Consider the following 27355-nt stretch of genomic DNA (forward strand, 5'->3'; position numbering starts at 1 on the left):
GACATACACAACAGCTTCAGCATTCAACCGACGCACCCCACGGACGCACCAACGCCCCCCACCACCACCCTCCGCGCCTGGACCCCGATCAGCACCGAAGACACCGTCCGCACGATGAACTCCATCCACTCCGGATCTCCGACCGACCCCTGCCCTCACCACGTCTTCAACATGGCCGACGATGTCATCGCACCCCACCTGCGGGACATCATCAACACCTCCTTCGACACCGCCACCTTCCCCGAGAGCTGGAAGCACGCCGAACTCAGCGCTCTCCTCAAGAAACCCACAGCGGACCCCACCGAACTCAAGAATTACCGCCCCATCTCGCTCCTCCCGTTTCCAGCCAAAGTCATCGAGAAGACCGTCAACAAACAGTTGGCCGCCTTCCTCGAGACGAATGGATCCCTCGACCCCTCACAGTCTGGCTTCCGAGCCAACCACAGCACCGAGACCGCCCTCATCGCTGCCACCGACAACATCCGAGCCCTGATGGACAACGGAGATACAGCGGCCCTCATCCTCCTAGACCTCTCCGCGGCATTCGACACGGTCTGCCACCGCACCCTAGTGCAGCGACTCAGCAACGTCGGAATCCAGGAGAAGGCACTGGAATGGATCATCTCCTTCCTCGACGGAAGAACACAGAGAGTCCGCCTACCACCGTACAAGTCAGAAGCCACCAAAGTCATCTGCGGCGTCCCTCAAGGATCCTCGCTGAGCCCCACCCTCTTCAACGTCTACATGAGCCCCCTCGCGGCCATCGCACGCCAACACAACCTCAACATAATCTCCTACGCCGACGACACCCAGCTGATCCTCTCCCTGACCAACGACCCCGCCGCCGCCAGAGCCAATCTGCACGAAGGGATGAAAGATGTAGCCGAGTGGATGGCGACCAGCCGCCTGAAACTGAACTCAGACAAGACGGAGGTCCTCATCCTGGGCTCCTCGCCCTCCGCCTGGGACGACTCCTGGTGGCCCCCCGCCCTGGGCACCGCACCCAAACCGACAGACCACGCACGCAACCTGAGCTTCATCCTGAACTCCTCCCTCTCCATGACCAGGCAAGTCAACGCCGTCTCCTCGTCGTGCTTCAACATCTTACGCATGCTACGGAAGATCTTTTAGTGGATCCCCACCGAGACCAGGAAGACCGTCACCCAGGCCCTCGTCACCAGCCGACTGGACTACGGCAACGCCCTCTACGCCGGCACCACCGCCAAGCTCCAGAAGAGACTCCAGCGGATCCAGAACGCCTCAGCCAGACTCATCCTCGACATCCCACGAAACAGCCACATCTCCGGACATCTGAGAGACCTGCATTGGCTCCCCGTCAACAAAAGAATCACCTTCCGTCTCCTCACCCACGCACACAAAGCCCTACACGATCAAGGCCCGAGCTACCTCAACAACCGAATCAACTTCTACGCTCCCAAACGCCACCTCCGATCAGCCAGCCACGCCCTCGCCGCCGTCCCCCACATCCGAAGAGCGACAACAGGAGGAAGGTCCTTCTCCTACCTGGCCGCCAAGACCTGGAACTCCCTCCCTCCCGACCTGCGCCTGACCCAAGACCACCTCTCCTTCAGGAAGAAGCTGAAGACCTGGCTGTTCGAGCAGTAACGGCACTCCCCCCCCCCCCCCCCCCAAGCGCCTTGAGACCCTACGGGTAAGTAGTGCGCTCTATAAATGTCATTGATTGATTGATTGATTGTAATTAGGTATCGGTGGTTTAAGGACCCTAATGCTTCTCATAATCCTCCTTGTCAAAGTATTCTGACCCATAGGTAGTCCGTCTATCAGGGAATGACCAGCAGAAATGGCTGATCTATAGATGTTAACTGTCCTATAGGATAAACCAGATTCAAATAATTCAGTTAGGTAATTTATTACATAGACTACATCAGTTGAAATGGGATTGATATCCCATTGAATACACCAGCAAATCCATTTATTCCATGCCAGTCTATATGCCTTTCTCGTGCCAGAAACCCGTGACTCAGATATGAGTCTGAAAGCATCTGACGAAAGGCCAGGGATTTCCCATTGTCACCGGAAATCTTCCATGCCATCAGTGTGAGGGAGCCTTCTTCTATCAGAGAATGTATTTCCCCTCGAGGGCCCAGAACTAAGGTCTGGAAGTGGGGAATTAGTAGAGGGAAGTCTTGACATTTCAAGAATTACAGGGAACCATGCTTGAGATCTCCAAAGAGGAGTTACCACTACTACTGTTTCCCTGAATCTGCGTGTATGTAAGAGGAACCTGGGTAGCATGACAAATGGTGGGAAGATATATGGCCATAGACCTCTCCAATCTTGTAGGAAAGCGTCCACTCCAGCTGCTTGGGGGTCTGGTTTCCAGCTGTGTCAGTTGAGTATTCAGCCTGTCTGCAAAGAGATCCATGTTGAAAGGGCCCCATATGTGATGGATGTGTAGGAATATTTCCCTGTTCAATCTCCAATTGCTGGAGTCTTTGAAATTTCTGGAGAACCAATCGCCTACTTCGTTGCTCAGACCAGGAATGTGTTGTGCTAAAACTGAAATTCCTTTGCTTAAACAGTAACCCCAAAAGTCCTTCGCTAGTACCGCTAAGTTTTTGGAGTGTGGACCTCCCATCTTGCTCATGTGTCTGACTGCTGAAATGTTGTCCATGCGAAGCATTACACAACATTTCATCTTTTCTTGAGTGAAACTCCGGACTGCGAAGGAGCCCTCTAGGAGTTCTAAGCAGTTGATGTGCATGTTCCTCTCTTGGTCTGACCAACGTCCCCCTGTCGAAGAGTTCCCGCATCTCGCTCCCCAACCCTCTAGGCTTGCATCTGAATCTATCACCAATTCAGGTTCCTCCCCGAAGATTGCTCTCCTGTTCCAAGCTTGAGCGTTCTTGAGCCACCATTTCAATTCCTCCCTCGAGTCCTTATCTAAGGACAAGATTTGAGAGTATGATTGATTTGTGTGAAGGCATCTCCTTTTTAGTCTTTGTAGGGATCGATAATAGAGTGGACCGGGGAAAATGGCTTGGATGGTAGAGGATAGAAGACCCAGGATTCTCTCTAAGTCTTTCAGTGTAATGGTCCTTGCCAATAAGACTTTCTTTATTTCCTTTCGTAACTTTTTTAGTTTTTCTCTGGGTAGGCGAAATTCAGTGTGGAGGGTGGGTATCTACGATGAAACCCAAGAAATGAGTGTCTTGTGCTGGATTCAGTCACCCTTTTTTTAGGTTTATCACAAATCCTAACTTTTTTTTTATTTTTTTTTTTAAAAACCTTTATTGAAAGACACGTAGAATTACAAGCGCTGGCCTACAACCACAGGGGCCGGCCGCAAAGTCAGGAGAATCAAAATAACAAAGCAATGTATACGATAGGGAGAATACAGGATGGACGCAAATAAAGTCGTTACATCGCCAGCGCCAGGATAAAGGAGGTTTCATTTTACATTATATAAAGGAGGCAGCAACCACATCTACCAGCGCGTCATGTAACATATACAGAAAAGAAGGGGGGGGGGGAGGGAAATAGCCCCCCACGCAAGCAGACGACCACAGTAGGGCAAAGCCCAAAGACCTCACACGCCCATACCAGGTGCAGGATAGAGGAAGAATACCAGCAGACAAAGAAAGTGGACGCCACACGTATAGCCCACCCGCCCCGAAAAAGGAGAAAGTGCAGACGCTAGCGAAACAGAGGAGTAAACACCAAGGGACATAGCCCACCCCCTAGAAAAGGCAATAAAGGGACCATAGAATAAAACAAACTAAAATAACAAACACCCCCCCCACCCTACATCACTGTAATGGCTACGGCCTACCCCACTAAACAGCGTGCCTGTCGCCCAGAGTCACCCGAAATATAGAAAAAGAGAAGGGAATTATAACGAAGAAAGAGAGGGGAATAGGAAAAGGAAACAGAGGATAAGGAAGAAAGAGAGAGGAGAGGAGCCAGCGACCGAGACATAAAACACTACCCCCCGCAACAATAATGCACTAATCGAGGTCGAAAAGGAGAGTCAAGAAAAGCCTACACCGGGATGTAAACAGGAACCATCCAGAATAACGAGGCCCGGAGATGCCATGTAAAAAAGGGTCCCACAGGCATCGGGGCACAATCACCCCTGTCCACTTTTATGAAGAGTCGGGCTTCCCAACCCCGCCACAGCCAAAAAACAGCAGAACACAGTGGGTCCACACCAGTCAGGAAAAGCCGGTGGGATCTCCGCAAAACACCATCCCGGCAAACCAGAAGCAACCAGGAGAACTCGGCAGCAGTCAGAATGCAAAAGTTCCTCAAGGATCCATGTGACCAAGCACAGTATCTGAGCCGTCCAGCACGAAGCAAAGAAAACAGGATGTAGAAAGCACTGCAGCATCGGCACCGGGTCCGCTAGATCCCATAGAATCGAGCACCCAGCCGGAGATCCCAGCACAGCCGCCGGCGAAGTTCCAGGCAGTACAATTCGGGGGGACGACACTTCGTCACAAAATGGCGGAGCCACCATGGCAGCTATCCGCAATTCCATGGCTCGACATTTCAAGGACAGGTCGATCCGCAGAGCAGACAGGGCAAACAAGATAGCACTCCGAGTAGGGGCCGCCCAAACCACGCGAGGGCTGGAGAAAGCAAATGCGGCAGCCTCCCTGTCTCCAGGAGAAAGACACCCCGAGGGGCCATCCGCCATCTTAAGTACAGCACCCTCCGCCATCGCCACAGGTTCTTCCAAGTCCACCAGGAGCACCGGCGGCCCCAGGGCTCACCGCCAAACCGCGGCGGAAGGCGCTCGGCGGAGAAAGGAGAGTCACCAGAAGAACGGGCGTGCTCCCCACAGCACTCGGGGGGAGCCCAGCACCGGATCCCGGTCGGGATTAACAACAGGAGTGGGTTTCTCACTTGAGGGGTGCCGGACAGCGCGGCTTCTCTTCTTCGGGCCGGTAGGCGAACGGACATGCGGGGTGGCCCACCAGCGGGGGCGGGTCCGCCCCGGAGGTCCCGGCCCGCGGCTCTCAGGCTCCCACCATCGGGTCTCTCCACCGGTTCCGGACCGCCGGCACTACGAACATCTCCGGGCAGGCACAGCACTCGAGGCCCCGGCGTCAGGGCCGGGAAGGCCAACAAGGTGACCAGGGCAGAACGCCGAAAGCACTGCACGCCAGAGCCCCGGAGAAGGATGGTAAGTGACGGCTCTTCCTCAGTGACCAAATTCGGAACACCCCGAACAGGATGAAATACAGGATAGGTGGCGGGGAGGAAGAGATCACGGAGCGAGGCGGTTATGCGACCGTTCCGATCGCCATCTTGGCTCCTCCCCGCAAAATCCTAACTTTTCTAATATCTCTATTGCCCATTGAGTGTGCAGGGATACAATGTCTTTGGACTGACCCATTATTAGGATGTCGTCTAGTTATATCATTAACCGTACGCCTTTGGCCTTAGCCCTGCTACTACCGGTCTGAGTACTTTTGTGACGCACCAGGGTGCTGAAGATAGACCAAAGGGGAGACTTGAGAATTCCCACATTTTGTTTTGCCATGTAAAACGGAGGGATTTTTGGTGAGAAGGCCAGATGGGGATAGTAAGGTAGGTGTCTTTGAGGTCTAGTCTTGTTAACCAATCCCTTTTTCTTAAGATTTCCCTTAAGAGATGTATGCCCTCCATTTTGAAGTGGCGGTAAACCACCCATTCGTTTAAATCTTTTAGGTTTATTACAGGCCTCATCTCTTTGTTCTTTTTCTCTACCAAACAAATGTTGCTGATAAAGCCAACCTTGCCATGACTTGCCTCCCTGATGGCCCCTTTGGCCAGTAGGTCTTCTACCTTCTTTGTTACCAGTTTTGAATGTTCTTGGGAGAAGAGGATTTCCCTTGGGGTTTTATTCTGGAAGGGAGTGTCTGTGCACTCTATTCGATATCCCTTGACCGTTTGTAGTACCCAAAGGTCTTGTGTCAATATATTTCAGTTTCCTGAGAACTGGGCTAATCTGCCTCCCACATTTATAGGGAAAGGTAAAGGGTCTTTGAAATGACGTACCTGATGAGAATCCTCTCTGTCTTTTATCACCTCGGTTGTTCCGGAAGCGACCTCCTCTTTGTCTTTGGGGGTAGAAGTTGGAATAGCCATAGGTTTGGATGGTCCTATTCCCTCGTGCGACATAAGGTCTGGAGGAAGGCATACTGCAACTGGGGAACCGACCCCTTGTTCGTCTGGCCCTTCCAAAAACCCCATCGTTTTTCTAATTTCATTTTGTGATTTCTGAATGGAACTGAAAATTCCAACATACTTGGCCATTTCCTTGATGAAGTTATCCCTGAAAAGATGGCCTTGAGAGGAAGCCCCCCCCTTCTTTATTTGCAAGTTCTATGAGCTTGGGGTCCAATTTTAAAAGGATACTTTCCCTTCTCTCATTTGATAGGGCCGTGTTTGCGTTTCCAAGAAGGCAAACAGCTCTCTGTGTCCATTCTCTCAGTTCTTTGGGGTCGACTTTGCCATCGTTTATGTGTTGTGTGTGATGATGAAAAGTAGGAGTTACCCCTCTCAGTAACATGTATGTACCTCTATGCATTAGTACCGCCAGGCGCAAGTGGTCTAATGAACGCAACTTTTTACTTGTGGCCCTATTCAGTTGTACTCACTGGGGGGTAGCTGTTCCTATAGAGAAGAGGATAGAACAACCTATATTGGTTGGGAAGGTGTAAATCTCTCAATGTTGGATATTGGAAAAAGTGGGGGAATTGCTCCTTTTGGACTTAGTGCCCTCACACACCCTTGCGAGTGTCATGCTTCATCATCGGGCTTGGCGCTGCTGTCCCCCACGGGCCCCGCGAGAGGGCTCTTTAGCGGAGATCTTTTAAGGAGACGCTGCAGTTGTGCATGTGGGTGTGTGGGCCTAAAAAAGTGTGAGTGGGTGGGTTAAAATTATCTTCAGTGGTACCTAGAACCTAGTTTCATTCAGGGGTCTTGAAGATAAAGATAAAGTTAAAATACCTACAGGATGTGGAGATCCTCCTTAAAACAATTGTGGAGGAGGGGTGAGTATTCTACTGCTGCTCTCGCATCCGTGAAGAAAAACGTGTGTGAAAAGTGTTGTTTAGGTCAACATGTTTCGCGCTATGGACGTTCCCTAATGGATCCAGGAGCGACCGGCGGCGAGAACGGAGGGGTAAGCACACAGCACCCTGTGGAGTAAATGACTAACTTCACACGCACCTATCATTGACCGCCGGCGTGGCCGATCATCCTTAATGTAGTGGTTGGAACACAGGATTCTATTAGGAATTTGAGCCAGTGCTATTACGCACTGTCACAACATTGTAGGTACAGTAGGAGTATAGGGTGCCTCTTCCCTGATTCCTACTTTTATTATCACTCTATTTATCACTTTTGCACCTGGTCCTGATGAAGCGCTCCTGGATCCATTAGGGAACTTCCATAGCTCGAAACATGTTGTCCTAAACAACACTTTTCACACACGCATGCGTGACACATTTCACACATGCTCATAGGAACCATTCTGCCCCTGGAGACCTGCTCTGCAATGCCATCAGCCTAACTCAGCACAGCTTTGTGGTTCAGGCTGCTACAGCTTCTCCCATCATCAGCCCTGGGCCTGACAACCATCCGGACAGAGTCTAAAGGTCTGGATATTCTGATCGAAATATCTTCGCTGCTACGTGCTCCACTTTACGGTTGCTTAGTACGTGTTTTTGGCTGTTTTTCTCATGTGTGCCTACTCCCCTCCGTCCCTGATGACTCTCAGGACACTCTGTCAGTAAATCCAGGATGGCCGTCAGGCGGCTACAATACTGATTTGTTGTGGCATGGATATCACAGATTCTGTCAGATGGGACATGGCCCTTTCGGTGGCACTTTGCGGATGTGCCTGGCTACATACCTCTGGCTTCTCTGAGGCTTTTCATTCCGACTTGGTGGACATGCCTTTTGATGATCAATATTGGTTTGGTTCTCAAGCTCACTCCGCTTTGTGCCGTTTTCGGAATAGTCTGAGTGGAGCGAAATCTTAATACCTGATTGCCTTACCGTCCTCTTTTTTTTTTCTTCCCCCCATGTACTAGTTCGGACTGGGAATGGTGTCCTGCATTCCCTTTTGTATGGGCTGTTATAAGGCTGCCAATAGTTGTGTATGCATAAGAAATGCAAATACATCCCCAGGTGAGGCACTCCGAGATCAAACAATGATTCAAAAATTGATCATCCAAATGTTGTGGTTTATTCAAATAAAGTTCATCATGGATACTGTATTGATATTTACTTCATATCGATCAGACGTGTATCATATGTGTCTTCAAGTAGGAATTATCAAGGTGAACAACTCCGATGCATTTCGGGCGGGGGGCCCTTTATCAAGGAGTGCTGTAAGGAAGACAGATGGGGGTGAGAATAGGGATAATGGGTTCGGGTGGATAGGTAAATTAAGTGCCGATCAATGGAGGTGCTCTGTGTGACAGGAGTGTCTTACAAAAAAAAAAAACATTAAAGAACAACAACGCATGGTTCTTGTTTCTAAATATTCTACAGCTAGCCTGATCTACAAAAAGATTATACTTAAACACTGGCCAATCCTTCAAATGGAACCTGATTTCCGGGACATGTTTTTGAATCTCCCTTTGTTTGCCTACACCAGAAGCAAAAACATCAAAGAAATATTGTCAAAACCCACTCTTACCGGTGTAAAATATAAAGGAACACAACCATGTCTAAATTGCAACCACTGTAACTGTATCATAAAAGGTAACATCATCAGACATCCTATGAAGGGCAATGCAATCAAACTCCAAGTCAACGCCACATGTGACTCCACTAACCTGATCTATGCCTTGAAATGTCCTTGCGGCAAATTGTATGTTGGAAAAACAGAAAGAAAAATTAAGACACGCTTGAATGAGCACAAATCCAATATACGTCTCAAGAATGAGAAATCCAACATTGCCATGCATTTTCTGGAAGCTCGCCACACTATCGCACAATTACAATTTATCATCCTGGAAATTGTGATTAAAAGAGAAGGAATTGACAACAACAAACTGCTTCTCAAAAGAGAACTTGAATGGATGTTCCGTTTACAGACACTGAAACCTCTCGGTCTCAATGATCGGACAGAATACAGTTGTTACTTGTAGCCTGTTGTACTCTTATGCCGTACATTGCTTCTTTATGTTTCCTTATTCCTGTATGTTATTTTCCCAGACTGTAACTTTTTCCAACCAGACCTATTCCGTTTTCCCACTCCTCACACCATTCCAAGATGGCCACCCCGCTCCCGCCACACTCCCTTAGTCCGTCATCCACCTTGTCTCATCCTGTTTTTTTTAGTCTCCTTCACCATTTCCCATCCACACTTCCATAGCGTCCCCGCTATGCGCCAGAACCTTTGCAGTAGCGCACCGCGTTACCATGGATTAGAAGTAAGTTTCTCATCACACCCGTGTCCGCTTGACCCTGATTTAATCACCTCGTCCCGATTAGTTGTTATGCGCACATACCTTTTAGCCCACGAATTGGCACTATCACACGCACGTCATTCTTTTTTTAACAAGCACAGAGCACCTCCATTGATCGGCACTTAATTTACCTATCCACCCGAACCCATTATCCCTATTCTCACCCCCATCTGTCTTCCTTACAGCACTCCTTGATAAAGGGCCCCCCGCCCGAAATCCATCGGAGTTGTTCACCTTGATAATTCCTACTTGAAGACACATATGATACACGTCTGATCGATATGAAGTAAATATCAATACAGTATCCATGATGAACTTTATTTGAATAAACCACAACATTTGGATGATCAATTTTTGAATCATTGTTTGATCTCGGAGTGCCTCACCTGGGGATGTATTTGCATTTCTTATGCATACACAACTATTGGTGATTACTCGAGTGTTTTGGACGGAAACACTACCCACGAGAGCACCCAAAAAACGTTTACCTATTGTACGGTCTCAGAACCGCCTTCAAACTAGCAGTGCACCACCCTCTACCCTTTTCTGTTATAAGGCTGCGCCAGTTGGCTTCTTCTTTTCACTCGTCCCTCCACGTGCCGTCCGGTGCGGTGTCCTGCTCCGGCAAGTGTTTTCTTTTCTTCAGGTTTTGGTCCCTGGTTATTTTTCTGGGACAGGTCTTAATGTCTGACCCAGTTTGGTGTCTACGCCGGAGTCTGCGCGGTGTTCGTTGTTTTCTACCCAAGTTCTGATTGGGGTGTTTTCATGGTATGGTGTGGATGCTCTGCCTTGCTTCCTGTACACCTTACAGGTATTCCCCAATATGTTTCTTTGCATAACGTGCTTGGTGCACCAGTGCAAGTTGGAATATGGTGCTCAGGGGTTCTTCTTATTCCCCCTCCCCGCGTTTCTTGAGCGTTTCTCCACACTGGCCAGGGGTTTCTTTCCTTCCACTCTGTATAGTGCCCTTGTTACCTAGCAGATGCAAGGAGCGTGGCATGGTTCTTGGCCTACGGTTCTTTATCTGGTATTCCTTCTTTTATCTTCAGGTGTTAACATTTCTTGTGCTAGTTCTCACTATACACGGGCGAGAACGGTCCCTGTCCGCTCTCTCTTTTTCTCTTAGGTTCCTTGTGGCCATCCCTTTCCCAGGTATCTTGGCATGGCTGGCCAACTCTGCCACCCTACCTCTTCTATGCCTCTTCATGGCCTCTTTTTTCCTGAGGAAACTTGATATCAAGTGTATGTTCTAGTATAGGGTTCCAGCCCCTTTACCTTTTGTTTGGTATATTGAGACCTCTCTCGTTCACGGATAAGAGTTTATGTCACTTTATATATTGTGAGAGTATCTGTCACATTGACTAGCCAATTCACTTGTAATTGATAGGTTGGGTGGGTGGGTGGGTGTGTGCGTGCCAGCACCCTCTCAGATCCTTAAAAAGAACCACTAACAACAAAGTCAACCTAACAATAGCCAAAACCCTGCTGGTGTTTAACTCACAGAGATGATTTTTCCCTATGTGTATGATAGGTCCCAATTGGAACTTGGGGATGTAGAACCAATCTGCCCCAAAATAATTTACTACAGGCAAAGACTGTACAGACTGTAAGAATAGAATTCCAACTATCTATAGCTTTCATAGCAGAGCTTAGCTGCGTAATAGTCCTAAAACACCTCTGCAGTGAGTCCAGCTAGTTAGAGAGGTTTGATAATTTAAATAAACCAGTTAGCCTAGTTCATCCAGAACACATTTGCTTACTTAGTCAAGAAATTGTGCTTTCTGCTGCAGGTAAGTGTCCCAGGCAGCATGACAGAGAGAATCATGGTTTCTTTTGTTCTCATTGGTTACCAGATCCCCTCTGCTCCCCGGTGTACTTTCTCCTGAAATCCAGTTTGTGGATTTATTTTTCCCCTTCTGGGATACTGGGGATCTTTTTTAACCTCTTCCACCATTGATGCTATGACTTTGCTGTTTTTTCCATTTAAACCGGAGTCCCTCTGGCAATTTCCAGTGATACCTCATTTGTTTGTTGTTCAGCATTGTTACTACTGGTTGGTAGAGCCTTCTTTAACCGGTGTTCCTTCAATAATGTCACTTTATTGGCTCCAAATTGAACTTGTGGCTGTGATCTGCTCTTTCATAAGATTTATTACTTTTTTTTTTTGTAAACTGTTTTTTATTAAAGCTGTGCATACAACATACCATCGTAATTTGCATTCCCAATCTTACATGTCCCAAATGGCAAATACATACTTATCAATCGCTCTCAGCTATCCCTAACCGAACTATCCCGCCTCCCCCTCTGCCCCCACCCCTCCCATTGCCAGTGTGCTTCGTTGTTTCCGTAAGAGTCCGATAATTTCAGCCAACAGTCAGTGGGCGAAGCTCTTCTGCATTACACGGTCTCGGCGACTCCAGTGAAATTGTCCATTGTAACAGTAGTCTTTTACGTCGGGCCCAGTACCGGAAACCCATTCAATTCGTACTTGTCGTGCGTTCAGGCTCCCCTTCTAACCATCCCCTCTCGCTGCGGCAGCCTCCACCTCTCCCTGTCCCACATCCTCCTCCCGGTTCTCCATCCCTCCATTCGTTTCCCCGTCCTCTCCCTCCAAAAGTGACTGCAAGTCTGTTACTAGCGCGTTCCACGCCCTGGCAGTTTCTAGCGCTTTATCATTAGCCATACGCCTAGCTAGCTGCAGCCGGAGAGATCCTTCACACGCCGCCCATTGCGCAAAACACCTCCGCCACCTCTGAAAGTTAGGGCCCCCTCTCGCTTTCCAATGTAGAGTAAGTTCCCTCTTGGCCATAATGAACCCCAGATCATAGAACTTACTAGTGATTTTAGTGGCAGGAGTATGGGGAAACCAAAGTAGCAAGCAAGCGCCTGCATCTACATCCACCTGGCGGCCCGTAACTGTGTTCAGGCAAACGAAAACCTCAGACCAATATGCGCCAAGTCCTGGACATGTCCAGAACATATGTGCAAAGTCCGCGTCCTCTGCGGCGCAATGCGGACATAACGACTGCGCACCTCCAAAGATCCGTCGAACCTTGGCAGGTGTCCAGTACGCCCTATGAAGCGTGTAATATTGGACCATCTGGAACCGAACATTTTGAGTGCCCTTCCAGGCTCTGCGCACAAGCTGAGGCCAGGTCGTCTCCGGTATGGGCCGACCCAGGTCGACCTCCCAACGCTCCCGCAGCCCGTCCAGGGGGGGAGGATCAGACAGCGCCAGCCTCCGGTACAGGCATGTAATGGCCTTATATGTGCCAGCCGCCATCACGACATATTGGCAGCCGAGCGACGTGGGGGGTTCTACTAGTCCCATCCTCCAACGCTTTCGGATCCCCGCAACCAAGGCCGCGTGTAACAGAAAATCGCCCCGCGGTAGACCGAAGGCTTCCTGCAGGTCGCCGAACGACATCAAGGTGCCGTCCCGGTATAGATCCCCCAGCATATGAATACCGAGGTCCTCCCAGTCGGCAAGCGCCGACCAGTCCCCGCCATGTGGGAGGGCCGTACACATGCCCAAAGGAATCTCGGGTGCATACGGGACGCGACAACCCGCCCGCCTGTGGCTACGCAGCCAGCACCGTCGAAGAGTGCGTTCCTCAAGAGTCAGCTGCTCCAGTCGAAGCTCCTGCTGGAGCACAATAAAGGATAAGACATGGCGCTGTACGATCCGTCCCTGCGGTCCGTCCGGCCCCCCAAACTCCCGCGCCACCACCTGCGTGAGCCATTGAAGCTGGGCAGCCAAGTAATACCATTCGAAGTCCGGCACCGCCAAGCCGCCCTCCTCCCGGGACCGAAGCAAAGTGGTCAGGGCAATGCGCCGCCTACCAGTGCCCCAGATAAAACCTATCACCTCGGACCTCAAAGTCCGGAAAAAGGAGGGCAGAATCCACACCGGCAACGTGCGGAAAAAGTACAGAAGACGCGGCAGGACCACCATTTTCAGCAACGCAATTCGCACCGCCACCGACAGCGGGAGGACGCGCCAAAATCGCATGCTACTCCTGATGCCCCTCAGGGCCCTACCCACATTCCCCTCGTAAAGGAGCGAGGGGGTGTGGTATATGTATACTCCAAGGTACTGCAGGCAGTCCGGTTCCCATCGCAGGCCATCCAGCACGACCGGAGGGGCGCAACGGGAAGTCAAGGGGAAGAGGCAGGTCTTAGACCAATTAACCCGGAGGCCCGATAAGGTCCCGAATTCCTGGAGCAAGGCCCGTGCTCCCGGCAGCGACGCATCGACATCGGCCAAGTATATCAAAAGGTCGTCGGCATACAAGGAGATATGATGCAAGTCGCTGCCCGACGGCACCCCCTCAAAGTACCTTCCTTGTCGAGCCCGCGCCGCCAATGGCTCAATCGCCAAGGCGAACAGGAGCGGGGACAGGGAGCAACCCTGTCTGGTGCCCCGTCCCACCGGGTAAGCCGCGGATACGGTGCGCCCCGTCCGGACCCTAGCAGTGGCCGACTCATACAGCAGCCTCGTCCAACGGACGAAGCTCTCCCCCAACCCAAACCGGAGGAGCACGCTGAACAAATAAGGGCACTCCACACAGTCAAAGGCCTTTTCAATGTCCACCGACAGCACGGCCGCCTGCGCGGGGCCCGCCCCATCTACATTCATGACCCTGATCAGACGCCGTATGCAAGTCGAGGTGTTCCTAGTGGGAATAAAACCCGACTGGTCCGGGTGCACCAAAGAGCACATATGGGTGGTCAGTCGCGTCGCCAGGATCCTGCTTAGCACCTTGTAGTCCACCGTGAGCATTGACAGCGGGCGGTATGCCGTCCTAGCTGTAGGGAGGCCACCCTTTTTCAGCAGCGGGACTATGATCGCTTGCCGTGCCGACGCTGGCAACCTACCCCTCTCCCAAGCCTCCCCATAGACCTGGTGTAATTGAGGGGCCAGGAGATCTACGTACGCGGCGTAAAATTCCACCGGGAGGCCATCCCCACCCGGCGTTTTCTTCCTAGCCATATGCTTAATAGCCGCTCTGATTTCCCCCATCGTAATGGCAGACCCCAACGCGGCGCCCAGCTCCGGATCCAGTCGTCGCAACTGGGCCTCTTCAAGAAAGGCATCCAACGTCGCCGGGCAGATAGTCATCCTGCACCGATACAGGTCTGCATAGTAATCCCGGAATTGGGTGTTTATCTCCTGCTGTGAGTGGACCAGGTTCCCCGTCGGGGTAGTCAGAGATAAAATCGGCGTCCCCCTAGTGTCAGGAGAGGCCAGCCATGCCAGGAGTGAGCCAGCCCGATCCCGCTCTGCATGCGCTCTGACCATATATTCCTGGTAGTCATGGCAACGGAGCCTCTCCACCTGAACTGCCACCCGTTCACGGGCCGCCAGTACCGCTTCCCTGCTTCCGCCTGCCCCATGGTCACGTTTCTCCTCCTGCCGCAGTGCGGTCTCCTCCCGCGTCACATCAGCCAGCAGCGTCCGTCGAACCCCCGACGAAGACGAAAGGCAAGCGCCACGCACCATCACCTTGAAGGCGTCCCACTCCATCGCTCGCGTGGACGCCGTACCCGAGTTTTCCAGGAAATAACGTTCAACGCAGTCCTGCACCTCAGCGTGGAAGACCGGGTCCTCCAATGCTAGCGGATTCAGCCGCCATGTAGGGACCGGCTGTCTCTGCCTGGTCCAAAGGACCGTGAGCAGGCAAGGGTTATGGTCCGATATGGTCCGAGCCAGGTACTCGCAGTCACTCGTAAGCTCCTGAGCCCCGCCCGAGCACAGGAAGGTGTCGAGGCGCACATGCAAATCATGCGGTGCGGAGTAAAACGAATAATCCCTATCCGTAGGGTGACACGTCCGCCATGCGTCTTGGAGCCCCCACCGATCCTGCCAATCCCTCCGAGCCTTGGCCACTCTGCGCACCACCGACTGGGCGAGCGGAGGGTGGGAACGATCCATCTCAACATCGGCCACAGAGTTAAAGTCCCCACCCACGTACACCGTGCCCACCAGCATGTCCGACAACAGGTTGGATAACACAGAGAAGAACGCAGCCTGATCAAAGTTAGGGGCGTAGACACAGCAGAGCGCAACATCTCAGCCATCCAGCCTCCCCAACACTGCCACAAACCTCCCCTCCGGATCCACCTTAGTGCTCAGTGACTGAAAGGGGACACCCGCCCGGATCCAGATTAGCACCCCCCTAGCGTGCGCAGAGTAAGTAGTATAGAAGAGTTGCCCCTCCAACGCCGCTGCAGCACCTGCCCTTCCGCCAATGTCAAATGTGTCTCCTGCAAAAAGGCTACCTGGACCCCCCCTCCGAACCAAATACGCATGCACTTTGTATCTTTTCCTCATAGAGTTGAGCCCCCGCACATTCCAGGTAACGCACTTCAAGTCCAACCTAGCCGCCATCATCAAACATACAGTAAAGGCCGAACCCCCACAGTCCCTCCAGCACACTGACAATCCCCAGAAACACAGAACCCCCAAAACAACCCCAACCAACTCCCACCCCACCCATCCCCAGAACAGGCATCAAACAGCTGTCACCCATCCAAACCCAACCCCCGAGTACGGGGGAAACTTCGGGAATACCAGAGACTCACAGGTTATGTGAGATCGAGGGGGTGACTCCCCGCCAGCCGGTCGGTGAGCCCAAACCCGTCACCCCAGAAGAGGTCGATCCCAAGTAGGAGTAGATTTCCACCACCCCTCTCCCAGCAGCGCCACCACCCAGCAAGTAGGTCAGAAATCAGGCACCACCCATAGTAACCGGAACACATCTGCGGCCCCATTCAGAAAAAAAGCCCCAATCCGCCCTCAGTAGGCCATCCCTCAGGCCCAGCACACCCCCTTACTGTCCATAACTCAGCTGTCCATGTTCACTCATCCAGCAGTCCATCAGCCGTTTGCGGGGTGATCCGAGGCAAATCCCCAGTGTCCTCGTCCGAAGCTTCATCCGAACCACCTGGCTCCGCCTCATCCGAACCCAGCCTAGAACCAGAGTCCGCCACCTGAGTCTCGGGCACCGCTCCGGAAATGGCCGACACCGCTTGTAGGGCGGCCCTCCTCTCCTGGCCCGTCTGTGAGGCCGAAGGCGATCTCCTGGTCCGTCCTCCTCTCCTATTACGCCTGCTCCTACGCGGCTGCGGTCGGGCCTCGGCACTCCCGGTCCAGTCCCCAGTGCCATCCCTGCCCGCTCGGTACCGCTCCAGCCATTGCCAAGCGTCATCCGGGGAGTCGCAAAACGTCGCTACTCCATCTACCAGCACTTTCAGGCGAGCCGGGAACAGCAAAGAGTACTGTACCCCCTCTTCTCGGAGAGCCCGTTTGACGGCAACGATAGAGAAACGGCTGCGCTGGACTTCCTGGGAGTAATCAGGGAATATCGATACAGAGGCATTGTCCACCCTGTAGGGGCCAGCCAGCCGAGCTTGTCGTAAAATGATGTCCCGGTCCCTAAAATGAAGCAACCGGGCAATCACAGGGCGGGGTGGGCGTCCCGGGGCAGGAGGACGGGCTTGGACCCTATGAGCTCGTTCCAAGGTGTAGAAAGACGTCAAACCCTCCGGGGCCACCACAGCCCGCAGCCAGGTCTCCAAATACGCGACCATGTCATCCCCCTCAATATTTTCGGGCAGGCCCACCACGCGGATATTGTTGTGCCGGTTGCGCCCTTCTGCATCCGCCGCTCTCCTCTCCAATTGCTGCACCCTGCGGGTTAAGTCTTCCAACGTGGCATCCGACGCCTTCTGAGCCGGTTCCAGTGTTCCAATTACCAACTCCGCTGCCTTGACGCGATCAGCCAACTTGTTATGGTCCGCTTTCAGAAGGCCAAGGCCCGTGGAAACCTGGGCAATGTCGTGACGTAGTGCTTCTCTCGTGTCCCCTATGGCCTTAAGAATTTGGTCCAGCTGTTGCTGTTGCAGTCCGGCCGCCTGGTCACCCGACTGTTGCAGGCCGGTAACGTCAAGCGACTCCTCCACGTGGTCCGGCGGCACCACGCCCGTCACCTTCCGCGGCTTCCCCATGTAGGCCGGCCGGCGAATGCGCCCTCACCAAGCACCTTAGGGCCGATCTGGCGTGCCCAGCAAAGGTGGCCACAGTCACTACCAACAAGCCTGGCAACGAGGCAGGATCTCACTTGGTGACTAAAGGAGGACGGGGGGAGGCAGCCAGTAGGCCTCACCGGACCCTGGCTCCCCAGTAGGACTCCCTCTGGTCAAGGACCCAGCAATGTTCAGCCCGAACCACCGGCAGGCCCGTACACCGCTCCAAGCCACTCTCGACAGCCGGCAGTGCCCAGGGCGAAAGTCCAGAAAAGCAGCTGGGAGGTTCCAAGTCCCCACCTAGGGCCGAAAGACCGCCCAAGGGGGCTAGCAGCACCGTCGGCACCCCCCGGCGCACACTCCACAGGCAGCCCCGAGATCACCGTAGTCAATGTCAACTGTGGGCCACAGCGGGTTCCCCGGAAAGTCTCGGGCCCCACAATCACCGCAGGCACCAGGTCGACCGCCCCGCCGCCACTGCTCACCCAGTCTGTGTTCGACCCAGCGCTCCGGGGGCCAGGTTGACGGTCGGTCCCAGGGGCCTCTCAGCAGCCGAGCGCCGGTGATCCGCAGCGCCTCTCACCCCCCGGTGGTCGGTTCCGCCTCCGGAGTCCCCGCCCAGCCTCTCCGTGGCAGGAGCGGCCCTGCTCTTCCCCGTCAGGTGATCAGCGTTCCGTCCTCCTTCCGCCGGGCGTTCCGTGGGGGATCTCCCACAGTCGGGCCGAGAAGTCCGCCAGCGCCGCGGTCCGGGCCCCCGCGGCGGTGGGGTCGCCGGCGGCCTCGCGAAAATCAAGGCCGGGGATCCGCCGCGAAACCCAGGCCCAACCAAGATGGCCGTCGGCTGGCTCCACAGCGTCCGCCAAAGTCCCCAGGCGTCCGCAAGCGCGGGACCCAATGCGCACCAGACCGGTGCCGGGATGTCCCGCTATGGGCAGGGAGAGATCCCGGGTGGCGGCGCGGCCAGGGGAGGTCAGTAGTCAGGATAAACGTTGGGACCGGCCTGGAGCTCAAGGCTCAGGCGTCCATACTCGGCGGCATCGTAGCCACGCCCCCTTCATAAGATTTATTACTTACTGGAGCAGGCAAGTTTTGCTACTATGTCTCCTGGATAGCCAGCTCCTGTTATGTCTCCTACCAGCAAGTACACTCTCTAGAAGCCTATATGGAGCAACTCGTCTGCTCGTTGAACTTCTATGAAGACCGCTTGAATGCAGCCCTCCAAATCATCTTCCTTTATTCCTTCTTTCATAGTTCTCCAATATTGTCTCTCCTTGACCTATTTTCAAGGTCTTTACATTTGTTTGGGAGTTCTTTAACCTGGATTTCCAGTGAGGCAGTCAAGATCATCACGTTCTGGCATGTATCTGATCATGGATCGGATCAGTTGCTCCATAGCTGGATCTCAGGCCCTACATGTCTCTCTAGGCTTTGAGATGTCACATCCCACTTCAGAAAGGAGTCATGCCAGCCTGTTGGAATGTGACCTGTCAAAGTCCTTCTTTAGATCTGCCAAGCAAGACTGCAGGTCTTCCTTTTCGGGATGAGTTGGGGGGCAGATGGGTGGGTGCCTTTTGGCCTCCTCGCCTGATTCTTGGTTGCCTTTCTGTTATTGATGATCATTGAGATGTCTGGGTGATGAATACATGACTCCTGATTGCTTTGATGTTTTAGCTTGCTGCAGCATATGCTAGGTAATTTTCATGGGGAAATGCATGCTTTGTTTTGAAGGCATAGTAGTAGTAGTCTACTCTGTTGTCATCAGGACTGCCTTGGGTCAAACAATCTCATTTCCTCCAAAGTCTGCGACATATACTTGCATGACCTCTTCTGGACACACACATCGTAAATCTGAACCACCTTGTGACCAACTCAGTAATCCTTGGCTATGTCCTCACCGTTTACGGCAGTATAATTATTTCTTCCAGATACTTATAGAGCACCCGTTAGTGTTTTGTGCAGCTTAACTACCAGGTTCGTGTGCGCTGTGCTGATGGGGCCATCTTTTTTAAATTGCCTGCAACCTACTTTTATGTCCTAGTAAACTGCGGATATAGGGTACTCAGTACAGTGCTAAGGGCAGGCACTCCTGTACGAGAAGAGCACCACAGAGCCCCACATGCCAGGGACTACTTTTGTTGTGGCTTCACAGTTCAAGTTGTGATTATGTATTTTACTTAATTTTGTCTAGTTCATCTACCTTAGGTTATGGAGCTAGGACATACTGCAGCTATTAAAACAATACATTGAATAAAAAGTATAATGTCGGATTCATGTCCCTTTGGCCCCTCACCAGACACTTGGGTTCTTGTTCACTCTTCTACTTCAGAGATTGATCTATACTGCAGGCCCTTTCCTCAAGTTAACCCACCTGGCATCCCGGTACACCGGTTTCACGTCTTTCCACACACTGTGGTTTCAGCAGTCCTCCCCCCTCCGTCCTTCCCTTTGTCTAGCTAGCCCGTTGTAAATCTGTCTGTTTGCTCGTTCATTCAGGCTGTTTGCATGGCATGTAATTCCCTATAGTAGCTAGGCCTCTGCTTTTCCACTGCCGTCTCTGTATGCCAGAGCGCCCCGCTAGCCTTTGCTCCTGAGAACAGTTGCGGCGGCCATTTGCCTTCAACTGCAATTCTCTCTTTTGGCAGATGCCTTCTTACACTTGTTGCTACCAGGTGCTCCATAGATTGTCATCCTCCCCTGGCCTGGGGCTAATAGCTTCTGGGCTGGTGAACCAAGTGCCAGTATTTCAGGGGTTTCTCCTCTGTTGCTGCATCAGAGCAAAGCAGCTCCTCTACTTGTTGGACACCATTTTTGCCCACCTGTTCTTTTTTTCTGAATCACTTTTTAGAAGCAGAAAGGTTTCCCGAACGTGACGTCTGAAGCACCCTCGTGCAGTGTTTAAATTTGACTAACAGCTACAGAAATAGCATACACTGGTTTTAAGCAAGCAAACCAGTATTTGGTAATTTTCAGGATAGTCTCCCTGTATTCTAGGGAGTTAATGCAGTCAGTAAGGTCCTTCTTCCTGGGTTATTCCTGTGGATGCAGTCAGAGCCAACAGAATGGTCTTGTTTTGTTGCAAGTACCTAGTACACAAGCTACTCCTCATGACTTTTACAAATATTACTGTTAGGATGCTGAATCAAGCTTGAATGATTAATTGGGCAATATTTCTTGAATAACTTTGCTGAAATACCCTTCTCTCTAAAAAATACTAACACACACCTAGGGCTGGGCGGTTAACTCCACTCCGTTCGCCGAGTTTTCCGCACTCCGCGGAGAACGCAGAGTTGCAACAAACTCAGTTGTTTTCTTGCGCTCACCAACATCAAATTGGCAAGCGAGGAATATCCTCCTCCTGGCTACATTTCACAGTGTGGGCGGTCCGCTTTCTCAGCGCGGGCAGTCTCATATGGTAGTAACCGCTCTCATTTAGAAACCTTCCGTTCACTTTGAGAAAGCTGCCGCTGGAGTAAAAAATCTACTCGAACAACAGAAAAAGATGCAGTGCTCTCTTGCGTGGCCATGGTGTCTATTGCGCGGATTTTACATCGCCTGGTGCTGAAAATCAATGCAAACGGCATGCCCAAATGTACTTTTGTGGCACTCTGCGTAGTGAGGCAGACTTTTTTGGTCACTTTGTGGAGTTCTATGTAACGCACATGAGAGCGAACTGTGCCCACATCTGCACACACTACGTTAGCAATCCTTCAGCAATGATTCTTGAGTTTGTTGGTTCTTATGCTTTTCTTGAGATGCTTTGTTATGTAGAGCTTTTAAATTAAATTGAATATATATTAATAGATACTAAGCAGTTCAGATGCATTCATTTTAAAATTGTAACTGGAAGGATTCTATAAGTTCTCCTTTTTACCGAAACAAGACTGTGGCCGCGTGGGGGGTCGTAAGGGTATGAGGATCACAAAGACGTAATGTAGTGGAGTACTTGATCTTTATTCCTACACTTATAATGGAGATGTTGTCAGGAATCTCATAAAGGAAAAAGAAAGGTTCAATTAGGAGGGTAACACAACAAGAAAGAAAAAATCCTCTCCTTGAGGTCTGAGCCGTTGCAGTCAGGGTCTTCTGGGTCTCTCTCCCTTTCGCTCTTGTAGCCGGTGGGCAGGGAAGGAAAGAGAAAACAAATAGGTTGGGGTTAATTCCTGGTATTGTTTTGTTAGGGGTTTGTGCTACCATCACCAAAGAAAAAATGTGCGATAAGGGTAAGGTGGGTGTCGGAATTCTAAACTCAATACACCCGTGTGCCCTACCTCCCCAGACCTCCCCACCACCCCCACCAGAACGATCCCCGAGAGGTTCTCACCTTAGGCCACGACCCCTCTCCTGGGCCGAGGTGTCGGGACCCCGGGCGTCTTCTCCCTTCTTTAGCCCGCCGGGTATGCTTGCTATACACAGTGCTCGTCCAGGGGCGGCTGGTGACATTTGAAAGTGGTGTGGCGTAAACTAATTTGCATATTGCACCGCAGCGAGCGAGCGCAGCGACCGAGCCCGAACCACCTTGCATCCATCCATACATCATTCATGCATCCACCCATCCATCCATCCACCCACCCACCCACCCATCCTGCATCCATACATCATTCATTCATGCATCCACCCATCCATCCTGCATCCATTATTCATTCATGCATCCACCCATCCATCCTGCATCCATCATTCATTCATGCACCCACCCATCCATCCACCCGCCCCTTCAATCCTGCATCCATCATTCATTCATGCATGCATCCACCCATCCAGCATCCATCATTCATTCATCCATCCACCCACCCACCCAGCATCCATACATCATTCATTCATGCATCCATCCACCCACCCATCCATCCACCCATCCATCGATCCACCCATCCTGCATCCATCCTGCATTCATCATTCATTCATGCATCCACCCATCCACCCATCCATCCATCCACCCATCATTCATGCATCCACCCATCCACCCATCCATCCATCCACCCACCCTGCACCCACCCTGCACCCACCCTGCATCCACCATTCATCCACCATTCATCCATCATTCATGTATTTTTATGACCATATAACTGCACACAGCTTGTCAGTGTTCAATACCAGTCTCGAACCTTGTACTCCAGCACCAATGATACATGAATAATATTAATTGTTTTTAAAACATGTGTTTATTCGACACCATTTTGTAAAGCGCTGATAGTCACTGAAGAGGGCAGCGTCTGATGCTGCTTGGGAGGCAGAAGCGAACCCCCCCCCCCTCCCCCCCCACACAACCCCACCCCCACCCCCACACACACCCCCACACACACACACAATCTCAATACATCCTGCTATGCACATGCTGCCCCGTAAGCAGATGTGGTACCCAGGCACACTCGAAGCAACCAAGTGCCTCGTTGTCAAAGACTTAACAGACACAGGCATGAACCACTTGCCCCCAACCAGTAGCAGAAAAAAGGCTTGCCCTCCAGCTTACAATTGAGCACTGCAGCAATTGTTAACTTATGGACATCCAGTGAGCAGACAGTGGTCACGCTTGAAATGGAAAGTGCACATGGTGTGCTACTCTGGATCCGACCGTTCTGGATTGCAATGCATCACAATAGCAGCCCTAAACATGATCATGGTTGCTGTGCGCGTCAAGGCCAAAAACGGGTCAAAAATACCAGAGGCTCACATTTTGGGTTATTCAGAGTAGGAGGTGCACACTTGCAGAGCCATGTAGGGAACCTTCCCTTGGACTGGATTTTAGGAATTGGTCTTAAAGAGTACATTTTCAAAAAAGATTTCTGCGCGAATTCATGCCGAGATAGGAGAAAGTACTGCTGACGTATGTCTTCATATCTTTTGTGCAAAGGGGCACTTGCCGCTACGGAAATTATTTCATGATCCACACTGTGTCACAGTGTGACATATGTACTTAATGTATGTTACAGTAGCGGATGGTGCAAAGTCACACAATGATTGGCCTGCACATGGACCTCTAGACCAGCCAATCCTGGCGCTGCATGCAGCGCCAGGATTGGCTAGGGGGGCACCATGACTGCTCGCCCAGTCGCCCTTTATAACCCCGGGGGCTGCGGCCCGCCCCCTGGTCCTCTCTCTAAGGGAGACTTCCGCAGGAAACTATCTGCGCATGCTCGGGATAGCTTGTGCCCAAACATTCACTTGCGCAGTACTGCTGCAGCTGAGTGGACTGTCACTCAAGCTGCAGCAGACCCAGCCCCCCCACCCCACCTGCGCACTCCGGAAAAGTCGAGTGTCTCCCGGATTCCCGGCCGGCGGGTAGCGCGATCATGCTATATTTTTATTTTTATTTCAGTGACGACGTGACGGCGCGGTGGGTCCATGGGGCTTAGTGGGGCTACGCCCCAATGGACGCACCGCGCCTGTGCAGCTCGTCTTGTATCCCGCTTTGCTGGCTCCTTCGCGCTTCCGCAGTCCCCCTCCTCGCTCTGCTCCGTACTCGCCGTCTGCTCCCCTCCTTCGATGTTGCCGTCCGCCTCCTCGCTCCGCTCTGTAATCGCCGTCTGCTCTCCTCCTCCGATGCTGCCACCCACCGTCTCCTCTCCGATGCTATTTGGGCATCTCGGTTCCGCATTCGTCACTGGCCCTCCCTTCTGGCTTGATCCGCCACTAGACCACTGTCCGCTTTCGGTGGGGACGGGTGTGGCACGCTCTCTTCCCACTTCCGGTCCGCCCCGTTCAGGTCCTCATTACAAAGACTTTGATCAGTTAGTTACATCAGGTAAGCCATCTCAACACAGCCCTTCATAATTGTGACAGCCCTGTTTACTTTTTGCTTGCTAAATCTTTGTTTGGTTTGAGTGCATATGTTTGATATGACAATTTGGATGTGTGCCATGGTCTTTACTTGCTGCTAAATCTGAAAGCTTTTCTGTGCTACTGCAGCCTGGTTAACACCCGTATTTCTTCTTCCTTTAAAATTAGGAACTATGCGAAGTGTCAGGAGACATATCTACCCTCAACACACAGCCCCAGGGAAGGGGATTCAGTGGGAGTGGCAGGGCGATGATGGATCCTGGACGGTTTATGAAATGAACCTTTGTATATTCCTGGAGGACTGCTACGCTGGTGGGCATCAAAGGGTAGATCTTTCATCCCTGGGTTTCCATTATATCATTGACTTTGTCTTTTTAATCCAGATCAACAAGAAAACTGGATTCCAAAGGAAAATCCAGCGGCGTTTTGACACCCCTTATCCAGTGACGTCGGCTATGGGGCCTGTCCACAAAGCCGTGGCTTGCACCTGCCAGCAGTGTTTGTCCAGCAATGGAGTGGGTCCTATTCACAGTCGTTCTCGACACTCCACAATGAACATAGCCACTCCAGCAGCTTTGCATAGTTCGGGGCGGACTCCTTCATTGGGATCTCCTGGTTTTGTTCCCTATTTGAAACCCACACCTGGGGCGAAGCTGGCTTCCAGACAACATACCAGCACCACGTGGGGACAGCTAACTCCTGCACAGATTGGAGCACAAGGTCCAGTTCCGGCACCATTACCATCTACTTCCAATGGGACCAGGTACAGCACAGCACACAAACAAAGGAGAGGTTCTTGTGCTGAATGTGAATATAATAGATGCTTCTTTGCTCTTAAGTATTGCTGAAGCCTGAGATGTATTTGTTAGCTGTCAGCTGTCAACGTACCCTTATTTTTTCTCACCATGAGGGATGTATTGAAAAGTGTTCCTTTCATGTCTTCCCACTGGGACAAGGACTAACCCTAAAAGTGATAACAGTCAACAATTATATTTTTATGCTTTTAGCTGAGTGGGGGCACTTTACAATGCAACAGATCTATGATGCACCAATTAATAGAAAAATAGTATTCAGAGAGACTAATGACAAAACTGTCATGGTCATTTGTACATGAGCGGTATTCTAGTTAACACTTTTTTCTTGTTTCCACGCATTTAGGTTGCAGTGAGAATACTACATCAGTGATGCAGTATTTCCTGTTAACACCACTACGTGAATGTTTTCCTGTAGTATCAGGCATCTGAAAACCAAATGCAAATAAATTATGAAAAGCATGCAGGCATTTTGTTTGCTGCAAGTTATTTCCCATTTATTTGCAAAAAATACCAAATCCTAGAAAAATTCCTGGTGTTACCTTTATTGCAGAGTCCCAATTTGAATGCAGGTTTTATTTTCTTAGATTTTATCTGCTGTCTTCAACAAACCGTTGCAGACCAGGACATCGACAGATTAAAAGTGAACAGATCTCAGTGTTAATTACAAAGTCTGGGGAGTATTTACTAAGAGGGTGTTTACTAGAGTCCTTGCTGAAGGATTTTGCAGTTCCTAGAAGATGCAAAAACAACAGTTGATGGACAGAATGCAGAACAATGTCATACATTCACCCCAGTACAGAGATCTGGGCCTAAATCCATCGTTTTTTTTGCTCACCACACCACCCCAATTCAGACATGGCCATATGCAAATCAGCCTTGACCCTGTGCCTCATGGGAACAGTCCAGCCCGAACTGCCAAGCCACGTCTTCCTTGGACAGGAATCAAGCATTCTAGGACCGGTTTCTGGCTATCAGGCGTCTTCAGCCAGGGTAGCTTGACTCCAGTGGTGTGGAGAGCACGGGACTCACGTCTGAGCAGGGTAGCTTGACTCCAGTGGTGTGGAGAGCACGGGACTCACGTCTGAGCATACCCGTCCCACTCGGGGTGACAAATGCAAAAACAACAGTTGATGGACAGAATGCAGAACAATGTCATACATTCACCCCAGTACAGAGATCTGGGCCTAAATCCATCGTTTTTTTGCTCACCACCCCACCCCAATTCAGACATGGCCATTTGCAAATCAGTCTTGACCCTGTGCCTCATGGGAACAGTCCAGCCCGAACTGCCAAACCATGTCTTCCTTGGACCGGAATCAAGCATCCTAGGACCGGTTTCTGGCTATCAGCCGTCTTCAGCCAGGATAGCTTGACTCCAGTGGTGTGGAGAGCACGGGACTCACGTCTGAGCATACCCGTCCCACTCGGGGTAACAAATGCAAAAACAACAGTTGATGGACAGAATGCAGAACAATGTCATACATTCACCCCAGTACAGAGATCTGGGCCTAAATCCTGTCCAGCCCGAACTGCCAATCCATGTCTTCCTTGGACCGGAATCAAGCATCCTAGGACCGGTTTCTGGCTATCAGCCGTCTTCAGCCAGGATAGCTTGACTCCAGTGGTGTGGAGATGCTCCATCCATCACCACCCCCCTTTTGTACCGTTCCTAGAAGATGGGCACAAGGCCAAAGGGACCACACGTGGGACATAATAGAAGCTATTCATATTTATGACGGAGTGCTGCCTATACCTGCCATGCCTCTGTACTGGTCACGCTGCTGCCAGGACAAATTTTGCTTCCAACAACATAAATGTACACATGATCGCAACATCTCTGAAGTGGTCACCTTAGCAGACACGGTATGAATTTTTAGCCCCTCATGCAGATTAAGAATCTGGTTGACCAGGTACAGGAAGTGTTGTGGTTGAAACACTGTTACCTATTTATTTCATAGATTTACTAGTGATGCTGCGACGTATTTTTATAACCATTAATTAATTAGAGGTTATGATCTTCAAATGCTGGAAAGAGATGAATTAGTTTAAAAAATAATTTAGTTTTGACTTGGGAATGGTCATCCCCTGACAATGTATGCACTCTAATCCTGCTATTTACGTCATGTGTCTTCTCTTTCCTTTCCCCCTTTTCTGTAAGCTTAGGATGTCTGCCCATTAGCCACTGTTGAAATGTAGGGTAGGAACGAGGAATGGAAATATTGTTGAGATTTAACCTTGCACTCGCTTTGGCTGCTGGCTACAAACCGAAATCCAAATGTCGGAATC

General features: G+C 51.2%; 1 protein-coding gene across 5 annotated transcripts in view; it reads left to right on the plus strand.

The window, feature by feature from the left end:
* The window catches only part of DTX2 (deltex E3 ubiquitin ligase 2), a 755107-nt gene that overhangs the window by 324036 nt on the left and 403716 nt on the right, over positions 1 to 27355 (plus strand). For all 5 annotated transcript variants that reach the window (XM_078679655.1, XM_078679656.1, XM_078679654.1 and 2 more), the window contains exon 3: positions 24423 to 25017. In XM_078679655.1, coding sequence (XP_078535781.1) covers positions 24423 to 25017 — 595 coding nt within the window. The remainder of the gene's footprint in view (positions 1 to 24422; positions 25018 to 27355) is intronic.

Source organism: Lissotriton helveticus, chromosome 3_1 (genome assembly GCF_964261635.1).
Source record: "Lissotriton helveticus chromosome 3_1, aLisHel1.1, whole genome shotgun sequence".
Taxonomy (NCBI): domain Eukaryota; kingdom Metazoa; phylum Chordata; class Amphibia; order Caudata; family Salamandridae; genus Lissotriton; species Lissotriton helveticus.